Raw genomic sequence first — 14,785 nt, 5'->3', positions numbered from 1 at the left:
CCCCGTCAGATAGGGCTCTCTGATGGTGAGGTAAAACGGTGAAAATATTCTAAATATAGCGTCCACTTAAAATGATATAGATTTTTTAGGTGGCTGAAATACATATTTCTGCTGCTTACGGATAGTAAAGTATGAATCCTATGTTCTGCGTTTACACATCTCTTCTCACGTGACCTCTTTCCAGCCAATCATGCTCGATGTAGGATATGAATACGGCTGTCGTTCTCTCTCCCGCCGCTTGGCGCTCATTTCAAGATAGTAGACTATTACAAAAATTGTCAGACTGATGGACTTATGTACACATGCCGCCTTCCACGCATCATAGCTTCATCAGCTTGCTTTAAAAAACCCTGATGTGGGTAAGTTTGTAGGAGTGTCAAAAGTCATTTAAATATGTTTTAGGTAAAATTACACCTATTTTTTGTCGTGTTATGACTCACGTATGATCATTTTCCTCAAAATGTGATAATTTTAAACCTCTGGTACGATAGTTTTCCCATCTGGCAACACTGCTAAATATTTGGACAGCCTCTCGGTAGTTTGACACCCTGGAAGTAACGCTTAGTGAGTAACCTCTTCTCTTGCTCAAAGGCACGTGAGTAGCAGTCATTTAGAAAGGTGACTGTGTTATTCACTCATTTCCATTCAGTTTTCCTGCATCCTGCTGTTTTTGATTGCTGTCCGGCTCACATGACCCCTCACCTCGACCTCAGGCAGACGTCCTTAAATAAACCAAATAGAAACCGTCCCCGCCCTTTAAAGGCGAGACACGTCTGCTTTTTTTTCACCCTGTCAGCAGCGTTTTTTCCCTTTTTCTGGGTGAGTTTGTTCCGTCAACCAAATCGAAGGCCCGATAAAGCCGAGCGCAAATATGAGGAAGATGGTCATCGGCATGTGGAGGTTTACTCAGTGTACACATGCTCTGACAGCAGCAGGAGAGGCTCTGCAGAGGAGGAAGAGGTCTGAGGAGGAAGGGAGGCAAAGAGAAAAGAAACACTACACTACAATGGTGTTGTAGACCAGGTGTGAAAGACACACCTAAAGTTACACTTCTTGATTTTATTACGGCTCCCAACGTTGCCCCAAATCCTTCCATTTACTGCCAGCTCACTGCTAATGTCAGAAAACGTGCCAAAGGACAGTGATTTAATGCATAATAAAGAGATTTCATTGTGATAAGAATCTTTATTTATATATTTATACAACTCAAAACATTTGATACAAAGTGCTTCACAAGGCAATACAACCAAGATAAAAAGAAGCAAAGATAAACTATAAAAACAGGAAGAAATATATATTTATATATTATAGGGATGCCTTCCTTAAAAAAGTCTTTGTGTTTTTTAAACATTAACACAGACGTCGATATCCTAACCTCTAAAGGAAGTGAATTTATCCAATTTTTTCTATTTACTTATTTGTTTATTTAATTTATTGTTATTATTATTAATTTCTTTTCTTTGTATTAATATTATTATTTTTTTTTCTTTTTCTTTTACATTTTTTTATTCTATACTTTCTTTTTATTATTATTATTATTTTTTTCTTAATTTTATTTCAATTTTGAATGCTGAAGTTGTTTTCCCTGGTGTACTTATTGTGTTCGTATCTAAGCTGGTATCGTATGAAACTAAAAAACCTGATGAATCCGTCGGTACCAACCATGTCAGACTAGCTTGTCATGAAGGAGGTGAAATTACGCTCAAAACTTGTGCTAACTTTTGCGAGGAAATCTTTTTAAAGGGGTCCTGTTGGCCTGCAGTTTGCCATGTTATGATTTGAGCATATTGTTTTATGCTAAATGCAGTACCTGTGAGGGTTTCTGGTATCAATATCTGTCATTGTTTTGTGTTGTTAATTGATTTTCAATAATAAATATATACATACATTTGCATAAAGCAGCATATTTGTCCACTCTCATGTTGATAACAGTATTAAATACTTGACAAATCTCCCTTTAAGGTTCATTTTGAAGAGATAAAAAAATGTGCGATTAATTACAATTAATCATGGACAATCATTGACCAAAAACATCTAGGGCTGTCCTCGACTAAAGACATCTTTAGTCGACTAATCGATTATTTGATTTGATTGACAGTGTTTACTAGAGATGTGCTCACTAGTTTCTTGGAAATAAGTCATACAGAATGAAGAAAACATTAAAAAAACCTGACTAATTGACTAAAGAAATCTTAGTCGACTAAGACCAAAACGGACGATTAGTCGACTAATCAACTAAGAGGAGGCAGCCCTAAAACAACTAAATATAAGTGCTGTTAATAATATGAATATCATTGGTGGAAACAAGTGGAAGTGACATTATTTAAAAGCATCTGTTACCTCTGTTCATCTCTCATACCTCTTTATATTCATATAACACTAATTTCAAATGGAAAACACAAACCAATTTTTGGAACTTAGTTTAATATTTGGTAATATGGAGATGCAGATACACACATTTGTCCGACTTGTATGAGTTATGTGTTAAAAAGCCCTCTGATTTTTATTTCCTGGAGGGTTTGAGCAGGACTGTAGAATAATGGTGCATACAAAGCTGAAGTTAGGACATCCCTCATATGTATGCATGTGTGTGTGTATGTGTGGTAAACGCTCCTTGTCCAAACACGGCATCGCTGGCTAAGCTCTGACCTCGAGTCGCTCGGCATGCAGCCTTCCCTCAGAAAAACGTCATTATTATTCATAACGGGCTGATTGCCTTCGTGAGCAAACAGAGACGCTCAGCGAGGCAGCGAGTATCTGAGAAACCGCTCACACTTCGAACGCCAAGCCGAGCCTTTTGTTCATGGGAATCACACCTCATTTTGCCTTTTAAATGTCCCCACAAGTTACATTTATCCATCAAACAACACATATATTCTGCATTATTCTTGTTCCAGTTCTTCACTGAAGGTATATGTGATGTTTACACCGAGTGAAATATGTTTTTAATAGGGCGATTTGTCAAGTATTTAATACTCTTATCAACATGGGAGTGGACAAATATGCTGCTTTATTCAAATATATCTTTATAATTATTATAGTAAATCAATGAACAACACAAAACAATGACAGATATTGTCCAGAAACCCTCACAGGTACTGCATTTAGCATAAAACAATATGCTCAGATCATAACATGGCAAACTGCAGCCCAACAGGCAACAACAGCTGTCAGTGTGTCAGTGTGCTGACTTGACTATGACTTGCCCTCAAACTGCATGTGATTATCATAAAGTGGGCATGTCTGTAAAGGGGAGACTCGTGGGTACCCATAGAACCCATTTACATTCACTGATCTGGAGGTCAGAGGTCAAGGCACCCCTTTGAAAATGGCCATGACAGTTTTTCCTCGACAAAATTGAGCGTAAGTTTGGAGCGTTATTTGACCTCCTTCATGACCAGCTAGTATGACATGGTTGGTACTGATGGATTCTTTAGGTTTACTAGTTTCATATGATACCAGTATCTTCACTCTAGCTCTAAAACTGAGCCGTTACGACCTAAAAATTTGCGTTAATGTGTTATTATCGCGTTAACTTTGACAGCCCTACTATATGAATGTTATATCATTCGGTCGACCTCCAGACTGAAATATCTCAACTGTCAGATGGATTCCTGTGAAATTCTTTGCGGACATTCATGTTCCCCAGAGGATGAATCCCTCTGACACTGATGATCCTCTGACTTTTCCTCTAGCGCCACCAGCATGTTGATATTTACAGTTTTGAATGAAATGTCTTGAGAATTAATGGATGGATCGCCATGACATTTGGTACAAACATTCATATTCCTTCCTTTGATTTATGATCAAATACCTGCAAAACAAATGACATTCCCATCAGCTTCAGCTGTATTTACTATTTACTGCTAATTAACGTTAGCATTAGAGCTAGACCAATATATCGCTGATATGGGATCCAATTTTTTTTTTATTGTCTTGCACTGTACATAGCAGTGTAAGAAATGAAACCTCACATATTAAGGTCCAGACACACCAATCCGATATCAGAGAACTAGCGGCGATGAAGGCCGACCATTGCGTCGCCTCAAGTCTCCTTTGTCTTGGCCGACAAAATGCACTCGAACAAACCGCAAAGACGACAGCCGACGGCCAGTTACCTTGTACATTCTGCGTCTGCGTAAGAGGAAATAACTCTCCTCACCAGCAGGCGGTGGTAGTCTGTATTCATCATTCAAAATGAGAAACAGGAAGAGCGAGGACGGCGGATGTACGAGCCACTCTCTCTCACCACTTAGCCTCATTCCAGATGTTTCATGTCGCTGTGAAAATATCTGGAATGATCAGATGAGATGAAGATGAAAACTGAGAAGAGCCTTCTGTGTTTTTCCTCGACATTACTCGTCGGTTTGCTTTCCTCACTTCCGTTTCTCTTCTCGTGCACTGATTTGTTTAAGCTGAACAGCCAATCAGAGTGATTTCTCTCACCGACGAGCTCAGCTGCCAATTCAACATGCTGAATCGGCCGTAAAACTTCTGACACGGCAGACTAGAGCCGACAGTGCGGGACACACCCCAAAAAACTAGACCGACAGACGCTCACCGACGACCCCAAACTGTCTGACGGCCGACTGTCGGCTTGGTGTGTCAGGAGCTTTAGAGCTTGAAACCATTTACTGTCATTTATGTTCAGTGTAAAAAATACAACAGGGTGAGATAATCCATCACAGACAACACAATACGAGAATACTTCTCTTAAATTCTTATTTCTTATTCTTATTTTACTGAGCTGCATGCATAACTAAATATTTCATAACTTCAAAAAACTCTGGTGTGTTTGCGTTTAATTTTCTGGCTAAAACTTGTGGCACCAGAAATGTTTAATATTCAACGTGAGCTGGTGAAGTGTGTGTTTGACCGCCATGCATTGATCCTGTGTGTGAAGTTAATGAACAACCTGCCGTGTCTGCAGACGTTATTTCTCTGAAAGCTTCCCAGACGGCTCATGAAAACCTGCTCGGTGACGTTTCTACAACCGTCCAACACTCAGCTTGTTAATTCTGCTTCATAACAGACAAAGTGTCCGTCTCCAGTAAAAATGGTGATGTTTTATGATAAGAGTCAGACTGAGCGGCTGGGACAGGCGTGGTGTTTTAAAACTAACTGACCCGTGTACTGTTCAGGTCAAACTGTGTTGTGGTGTCAGCTGGTGATGACGGCTCTACTCACCTCCAGACCAGTAATTAGACAAACGCACAAAACTCAGATTTTATGGGTCAAGCCGTCACAATCTCATATATAATTAAATATTAGTATGGTGTTTACATGATACTACACTTTGCTGCAACTAATCACATCACACCACTGTCACTTTTGTCTTTAATTGTTCTTGTATAGTTTCTATTTTTTACCTGTATTATTATTTTAGGTCTATACCAGGGGTCAGCAACCTTTACTATCTAAAGAGCCATTTAAAAAATAATAATAATAAAATAGAAATCTGTCTGGAGCCGCAAAACATTTGATCATTGTGATGAAGGTAACACAGTTTATAATCTAAGTATATAGTTTATAAGTCTAATGCAGTGAGGGCCAAGGAGACAATGTACTACAGAGTATTAGGACCACATTGAGGGAAAAACATCTGAGATTTACAGAATAAAGTCATAATATTACAAGAATAAAGTCATAACTTTACGAGAAAAGAATAAAATAAAATAAAAATAAAATTCATATTTTATAATGTTATGACTTTATTCTCCTAATATTAGGACTTTTCTCGAAATCTCAGGTTTATTCTTTCCCTCAATGTGGCCCTAACACTCCGTCGTACCGTCGTACCATAGACCTACAACAATGACAAATAAAAATGAAAATGCAAACAAAAAACAGTTGTTCATTTCCATTTTTATAAATCTACAGGGAGCCACTGGAGAGGAGCTGAAGAGAGGCAGGTTGCTGACCCCTGGTCTATACATACGTCTTATGTTTTATTTTTTACTTCCTCTATTTATCTGTGCTTATTTCTGTCCTTTTGCTGCTGCAACAACCAAATTTATCCCTGTGGATCAATAAAGGCTTATCGTATCTTATCTCTTATGCACAACGATGTAAACTTACTACATTTAAATAAGTCAGTTTGAAGCTGTGAGAGATGAGCTGTTTTTGTTTTTGAAGATGATGGCTTTCTGTGGTGTGTGAGGCTGCAGGATTTTAAGCCTACAGCTGAATTGGTCGATAAAGATTGAGAAGCTGTGTGGCAGCACACATAAGAAACTTACATAAAAACTATATTATAAGAATAAAATGGACTCCACAAACAGGAGGAAATACACTAGAGAGAACTGACAAGTTTATGTTTTACACTGTAAAATGTTCCGCTCACTATGTATCTTGGTTACAATTTAAAAAAAAAAAAAAAAAAGCAAATCTACACGATCTGCGTTCAGACTATTTGTTTATGTTATGTTATATGTTTAAGAAAAAAATACTTTCCCAAATATTAATCTAAAAAATTCAGTATCCCAGTATCAATATTAGATCAATTGCTAATTGGCCCGCATGTGGCAGCACAGACACTTGCATAAAAAATTATTGTAATAAAAATATTATAGACCAACTGAGTCGCACAACAGTTTGTGAAATAGTCACGAAATGTAATGTATTGATTTGTGTACATAGACACGAATTACATATGTAATCCACGTAATTGGGAACCAGGAAGCAAAGAGAGCGGCGAACACCGTGTAGGGAGGAGGTCGGGTGTGGACGGGAGAGTCTAAAAACACCAGACTTTCACCAGGAAACCGAATGTTGGTGCCCCGTGTGAAACCAGAAGTTAACGTTGATTCATTTGTCACGTAACTTAAGTTACAGCACTTCAGAGTTATTTAAACCCAAACCACCATCGTTTCCTAAACCTAACTAAGTAGTTTTATTTTGAAAAGACTAGAGCGGAAATTGACACGTGCGTCACGTGTTGCTGAACATTTGTAGGAAAATACACAAAAATACGTTGTTGAAAGTCATGCTGAGCGTCACAAAAAAAGGGAAATTTGTGTCTCTGTACACGAATCAAATAGATACAATTTTGTGACTATTTCACGACCTGCTGTGAGACTGACTTGGAAATACACCACTAGAGAGAACTGACCTGGTTATGTTTACACTTTAAATGTTCCACTCAGTATGTATCTTGATCACAATTCAAAAAAAAAAAAAAAAAAGAAATCTACAGGATCTGCATTAAGATTATTTGTTTATGTCAAGTGTTTATGTTTGATAACAAATACTTTCTAAAATGTTTTGTGAAATATGAATCTAATAAATCCAGTATCAGTATCCCAGTATATATTAATTGCTAATTGGCCTGCATTTGGCAGCACAGACAACACACTTGCATAAAAACTGTTGTAATATAAGAAGATAAAATATTATAGACTCCCCACATTTCCCCACAGGGCTGGAGGACCAAATAGATTAGTAACAAAACGGCGCCATTTAAATACTGAAATATGATTTCTTCTTATCTTTAGTGCATTACTATCAAAAGTAACTGCCGCACGGCGGCCAACCTGTTATATCTGTTCCCTGGCAAAATAACCAGAAGTCAGATGATCATGGAGTCATTCAGGATTCATCCTCTGGGGAACATGAACGCCTGCGCAAAGTTTTGTCCCATTCGATCAAGTAAATGTTGAGATATTTCACATGATGAGGGAAAAGTTTGACCTTCTGGTGGCGCTAGAGGAAAAGTCAGAGGATCACCAAAGTCATTAGGATTCATCTTCTGGGGAACATGAACTTCTGTAGAAACTTTCATGGCAACCGGTTTAATAGTTGTTGGGATATTTTTTAATTACAAACACAATCAGGACTGTTTTGCTTGTTCAGACTTAAACTCCTACAGTTCACTTTGATAACAAAACGTCTTCTATCAGTGATTTAGATTTCACTTCACTCCAGTGGATTAAAGAAAAGTCCACAAGTGTGTGAAATAATTATGGTGTTTCCACTGAAAAGATTCACTGCTACTTCAAAAGCAAACGATAATTAACAGTACTGAGTGAATCCTGGACTACGATACAAACTCAACACAAAACTAAATCAGTTGAAATGTATTGATAGCTGAATTATGCCTCTCACAACTTCAGGGCTGCGGCTGCATGCAGCTAATGGTTGTTTTATTTGTTATCTGTATACAGTATAATCTGACGATTAGTTTCTTGATTAATCATTTGGTCCACAAGATGTTGGAGCCGGTCGGAGAGTAAAGTGAGAAATGCCTGGATGGCATCTTCTTCTTGTTTATAAAAAAAAACAGCAGCTGAAACAATTAGTCGATTCATTTATTAGTCGATCACCAAAAATCAGGATCTATTTTGATAATCGATTAATCGCTAAACATTCTTTGGTTCCAGTTTCTCCAATGTGACGATTTCCTTATTTTTATATCATTATAAACTTAATAAATGTGTGAAGTTTTGGATTGTTGGTCGACAAAATAAGACGTCAACTTTGGCTCTGAGAAACTGTGAAGGTTTTTATTTTTACCTTTTATCAGCGGTGGAATGTAACTAAATACATTTACTCAAGTACTGTACTTAAGTACAATTCTGACATACTTGTACTTTAGTTGAGTATTTCCATTTAATGTTCCTTAGTTGTACTTCTACTCCACTACATTTTGGAGACAAATGTTGAATTTTTTACTCCACGTGGCCTACATTTATTTGACAGCTTTAGTTACTTGTTACTGAGTTTATATTTTTTTTCAAAACATGATATGAGGCAGTACTATACTACGAATCCATCCAGTATAAAGTCTATAAAATTGGCTCCACAATGACAAACTACAGGTTCAAATGTTCTTGTAATCTCTGTAAAATGCTCTTACATATGTTAATAAAAACAGAATAATCTAATATCCTGTAATGTTATAACACTTTCTGCATAATGAGCACTTTTACTTTTGGTACTTTAAGTACATTTTGCTGATAATACTTCTGTACTTTTACTTAAGTAATATTTTGAATGCAGAAAAGTACATATAAAAGTACGCACATCCAGACGGTAAATAGGTGCTGGACAGAAAAACATGTAAAAGATGGAAAAAATGGAGTCCGCACATCAGATATTACTGCCATGAACATTTAATTGAATACCAGCGGTGTTGTTTAGAAACTTTTATATTTTGAATGCAGGATTTTTACTTGTAATGGAGTATTTTTAGACTGTGGTATTTCTACTTTTACTTAAAGTAAAGGATCTGAGTACTTCTTCCACTTCTGCGTGCATGTTATGGACTAAAAGATTAATCAACATAATAATCTGCAGAATAATCGATAATGAAAATAATCATTAGTTGCAGCTCTACTAGTGAGTATTTATGTTTGATGGCTGAAATCAGAGGACGTTTTGGCACTTTTTGCATTTAAAAATGAGTTTGATGATGAATTGACTGTCAAACTATTTACTTTTTTTTTTTTATTAATTTTATTTAGTTGTTAATGCTACGTACATTTATTTATATTTATATTATTTTGTCATTATTTGCTTATATGTTTATATTTGGAAAAAAAAAAAATATATATATATATATATAAAGGAGAGAATTGTACAGAAATAAGTTATCCTAAGTGTCTTTTTTGTCACGTCAAGTGACTTAAACACGGTTTAAAGTGACAGGCCTGAACGCCACCGCGTTAAAGATGCTGATAAATGTGGTGTCTGACCTCTGAAGTCTGTTATCTGCTGTGAAACATCACGAGTGACGGATGTTAATGTGATTTAAGAGCACTGTGTCATTGTTCTGGTTCTTATCTGCTGATGCTTTCAGCTCTCTGTTTGTCACCCTGCAGCTCATAATTAAACCATTTAGTGCTAATGTGGACAGACTTTATCTCATAGTAACATGTACAGACCTAAAGATGCATCTGGTGGAGCTGCAATGTTGCATTCAAACAAAAAATGACTTTGTCTTGTTTAAAAAATTTTATTTTTTATTTACTTATATTTATTTATTTTATTTAATAATTCAATTAATTTAATTTATATATTTCATTTTGATAATATTTTAAATTTATTTAAAATGCAGACGTTTTATGATAAATTAAATAAAACAAAAGACTGTTTTCAAGATTTTTTTATTTACTTATTTATTTATTTACTTATATTTATTTAATTTATATTCATTTAATTTAATATTTCAATATATTTAATTTTGATAATTTATTTAAAATGCAAACCTTTTACAATAAATTAAATAAAACATAAAAGACTGTTTTCATATAAAGATTTTTATATCTGTTGCACATACAAACACACAAATGACTGATGTAAAATCCTGCAGGCCTTCAACAAAACATTTACACGTTCTTCTTTTAACTGTAAACTGTGTCTCAGGAGTTCATGATGGGCCTGCTGGAGTACACGCCCCGGTAGTAGCCGGTGTCGGTGTGAGTGTGACCGGGATCCAGGCCGGTCTTCACCGGGCAGCCGTAGGCTCCGTAGACCGGCTGCTGCTCCGCCAGTCTGTGCTGCTGCTCCACCAGTCTGTGCTGCTGCTCCACCAGTCTGTGCTGCTGCTGCGGATCGGACATCAGGTTGTTGATGGAGAACGGGTGGTTGAAGGAGTAGTGGTGCGGGTTCAGGTGCGTGGCCTCGTGCAGCAGCAGCGGGTGGTGATGGGAGAACAGGTGCTGCGTGTGCGCGTGCGGGGAGGGCACGCGCACGGGGTCGCCCAGGTGCACCGGGCTGCAGGGCTGCAGGTGCACCGGTTTGAGGTCGCTCCGGTGCACCAGGTCGTGCACGAGGTCGCTCCGGTGCACAAGGTCGTGCACGAGGTCGCCCCGGTGCACTAGGTCGTGCACCAGGTCTCCCCGGTGCAGCAGGTCGCTCCGGTGCACCGGTTTGAGGTCTCCCCGGTGCACCGGTTTCGCCTCGGAGGCCTGCGGTGAGTTGGAGGATGAATGCGTGGAGTGCGGTGAGTCTGACCGGGTGCTGCTGGTGCTCACCGATCCGCCCTCCGAGCCAGACTTCCCCGGTGCTGCAGCCTCCTTCTCACCTGCACCGGGGCTTTTCCCCGCCGCAGCCGCCGCAGCCGCCGTCTTGAACCTCTTCTGTCTCCGCAGGTAGCAGCCGTTCTCGAACATGTTCCCGGAGTCCGGGTGCAGAGCCCAGAAGGACCCCTTGCCCGGTTTGTCCGGTAACCGGGGCACCTTGATGAAGCAGTCGTTGAAGGAGAGCGAGTGCCGGATGGAGTTCTGCCAGCGCTGCTGGTTCTGCCGGTAGAACGGGAACAGGTCGGTGATCCACTGGTAGATCTCGTTGAGGGTCAGCATCTTGCAGCCGGACTGCTGGATGGCCATGGTGATCAGGGAGATGTAAGAGTACGGAGGCTTGGCGTGCGTGTAGCTCCTCCGGTACGGTTTGGGTTCTCTGGACCGGAGCCCGCAGGCCTGCCCGTACACCACCGGGCTCAGCACCGGGAGGCTCCCGTAGGGCGGCGGGCTGATGGAGCTCATCCCGGCCCCGGTCTGCACCTGCAGCATCCCGGACCCGGGGCTCTGAGACACCCCGCCGGGCATCGACGGGTTCACGTAATGCGCGTTCATGTGGCCGGTGCCGGTCATGCCAGGCGCGCTCATGTAGCTGTTCATGGACAGACCGGAGTTCATGTTTCCAGCTGCAGAGTAACACTGAAACACAGAGAACCACGTTATTAAAACGGACTACTAATGAGGATTTAATTCATTTATATAAATTAATAGTACCTTGTATTTATTTATTTATTTATTTATTTATTTATTTATTTTTTTATTTTTTTATTTTTTTTATTTTTTAAATTTTTTTATTTTTTAACAGGCATAATTTTATTTAAATAAACAAACAAGGGCACAAATCAATAGACCAATAAAACACCATAAATTAGAGAATTAAAAATTGGTCTAAAAATGTCTTTAGGCCTTTAGCACTCATGTAGCTGTTCATGGACAGACAGGAGTTCATGTTTCCCGCTGCAGAGTAACACTGAAACACAGAGAACCACGTTATTAAAACTGACTATTAATGAGGGTTTAAATAATTTATATTAATTCATAGTAACTTGTATTAATTTATATTAATTTATTATTTATATATATTATTTGTTATTTTTATTATTATTTTTTTAACTGGCTTAATTTTATTTAAATAAAAATAATAAATAAATATTATAAAATAATAATAAATAATAATAAAAAACAAGGTCAATAAACCAATAAAACATCATAAATTAGAGAATAAAACAATTAATTTGATTAATTGTTTGGTCTAAAAATGTCTGAAAATTGTGCCATACTTTCTCTAAACCCAAATATTATTTGTTTTGTCCAACTAACAGTCTAAAGATATTCAGTTTTTATTATATCACAAACAATTCAGGTCATTTTAGCAGCTGGCTCATTAGGTAATGTTTTGTATTTCTGTTTAAATAATGACTTTAATGATTAATCATAAATAGTATTAATAGTATTTAGGCCTTTAGCGGTCGACTAACCGATGAATCGTTGCAGCTCTGTTACTGTGAACACGCTTTTTAATTACAACCTGTCTGTCTTACAGTTTAACTCACCTCATTAGTCCATATCTATAAGTGTATACGCAAACATCAGTGAGTTTTTAATAACTTTATCACTCTAATTAATGAAGCTAATCATTTTTTAATTGATGGCACATTTGGACTCTTTTGGACCGGCCTGATCATCACCACAGGAGCCACACATAATATATCTGCTTGTTGATCACATAATAAACTTATAGCTTACATAAGGATCTATATAGTTTAATATTTTTCCCATAAAGGCTTCCTTGTGTCACCTTACACCTCCAACATCCACTGTCATCAGTTAGCCCTATTATTATTATATTACATATTAATATATTAATAACGGGTAGAGGATTTTAGGAGTATGATCTGAAGTTTATTTAAATGAGCATTTATTTAAGGAGATTATTTTTGTTGTTTTTGTTTTTGTTTGTTTTTCTCCTTGTTGTAGGTTTGTTATGTTTTGGTATATAAGCCTGTGGCTTCTTGACCTCTCGGGCCCCTTTTTAATTTTCTTTATGAAGACTTATATGTGTGCAAATAAAATAAATTACAATAAATAAATAACAATAATGATAAATAACTAAATAGAACTTTTTCCCTATAATTACTTTATAATAGACTAAATTACATATTTCTCTTCAGGAAACTTCCTAGGAAATAATTGGGAAAATACGGACCTGTAATCTTTGAATTGAAGATATTTGGTATTATTAAATTATTATTATTTATTTTTATAATTGTTGTTATTATTATTTTTAATCATTATTTTTAGTTGATATTATTATTTTTATTATTATTAGGCTATTATTAATAACAAATACATACATTTTATTAAAAAGATTTTCTTTATTTTTTTCAGTATTTTCTCAGTCTTTACTCTCCATTTCATAATCTTTACAGATTACACTTTTCATATATAGCTATCGGTGCTGTAACCTACCAAAAGACAAAATAATCTTTAATTTAACCCTTACAAATGTAAGATATAGTGAAATTTCCCTTTTATTAACTTGTTTACAGAACAAATCAAGTCTCTATTTATGGATATCTGTTGCACTGATATCAGAAAGATTACCTCAAGAATAATAAATATTTTTTTGAAAGTCTCTTTATTGTGGACGTTATTTCTCATTTTACCTCAAAATTCACATCGAATATATATATTCATAAACTGCTAAATCTAATCCCTCATTTTAATGCGTTGCAGAAATAGAATAAATTATAAGAAATAATTAAATTAGAAATGATGTAAACTATTGCAATAAGACCAATACTGACAACGAATAGGTGTCTTTTAATTGCAAAATATAGATGTCATATACAAATATAGATTTGTCAACCCCCTATAGTATTAATTAAGACGTGTATCTCTATTTATAATCTATTAAATCTGGGTCGATAATATGTATATAGGCTTAAATGCAAACTTTATTTAAAGGTTTGATTTTTGTTTAGTTTATTCTGAATAATTTCTCATTTTACCTCAAAATTCACATCGAAAATGCAAAATCTAATCTCTCATTTTAATGCACTGCAGAAGTTGAATAAATTATAAAAAATAATTAAATTAGAAATTATGTAAACTATAGCAATAAGACCAATACTGACAACGAATAGGTGTCTTTTAATTGCAAAATATAGATTATAGATAATATTATAGATATAGACAAGATTTAAATGTGTATCTCTATTTATAATCTATTTATAATCCCAGTTGGACTGATATATCTGGGTCTATAATCAGCGGCTCTCCGCTCGGATTGTCCCCGGTGTAAGGTGCACCGACCTCGGTCTCTCCGTAGTAGCCGCTGCCGCTGCTGCTCCAGTCCGCGTGCTCGTGTCCCTCCATCTTAACGGCGCTCAGCATCGTGCACGCTCCAGCTCTGATTCATCCAAACGACTCCAACAGGTAAACAGGTGAACCGAGAGGTGTAGCCGGTACCGGTACCGGTCCGGTAGACTCCTGGCTGCTGCTGCTGCTGCTGCTGTTAGACTCCTGGTTGCTGGCTCTACCGGAGCAGAGCGACCGTGTGTGTGACCGGAGACCGGAGAGGAGACCGGGTTCTGCTCGATGAGAGACTGACTCTGACACCTGCAGCTCGAGCTGCTGCTGAAGACCAGCGACCAATCAGAGGTCTCCTCTCCAGCCAGCCCTCCTCGAGCTCAAACATCCTCATTTACATATCCTGTCATCAACACCTCTCAGGACATGACGTCATTACCTGCAATGTGACGTCA

The 14,785-nt window shown here is 37.4% G+C and overlaps 2 protein-coding genes across 2 annotated transcripts in view; one reads left to right on the top strand and one right to left on the bottom strand.

Annotated features, from left to right (window-relative positions):
* LOC119476892 (protein CEBPZOS-like) overlaps window positions 1-14,785 on the top strand; it is a 44,315-nt gene that overhangs the window by 19,433 nt on the left and 10,097 nt on the right. The window lies entirely within an intron of this gene.
* Window positions 10,241-14,743, bottom strand: LOC119476885 (hepatocyte nuclear factor 3-beta-like). Its single transcript, XM_037750501.1, has 2 exons — window positions 14,334-14,743; window positions 10,241-11,657 (listed from the first exon to the last, which is right to left on the bottom strand). The coding sequence occupies exons 1-2, from the start codon at window positions 14,412-14,414 to the stop codon at window positions 10,359-10,361; spliced, it is 1,380 nt and encodes a 459-aa protein (XP_037606429.1). The 5' UTR covers window positions 14,415-14,743; the 3' UTR covers window positions 10,241-10,358.

Source organism: Sebastes umbrosus, chromosome 18 (assembly GCF_015220745.1).
Source record: "Sebastes umbrosus isolate fSebUmb1 chromosome 18, fSebUmb1.pri, whole genome shotgun sequence".
NCBI lineage: Eukaryota > Metazoa > Chordata > Actinopteri > Perciformes > Sebastidae > Sebastes > Sebastes umbrosus.
This window is presented reverse-complemented; position numbering and strand designations above follow the sequence as displayed.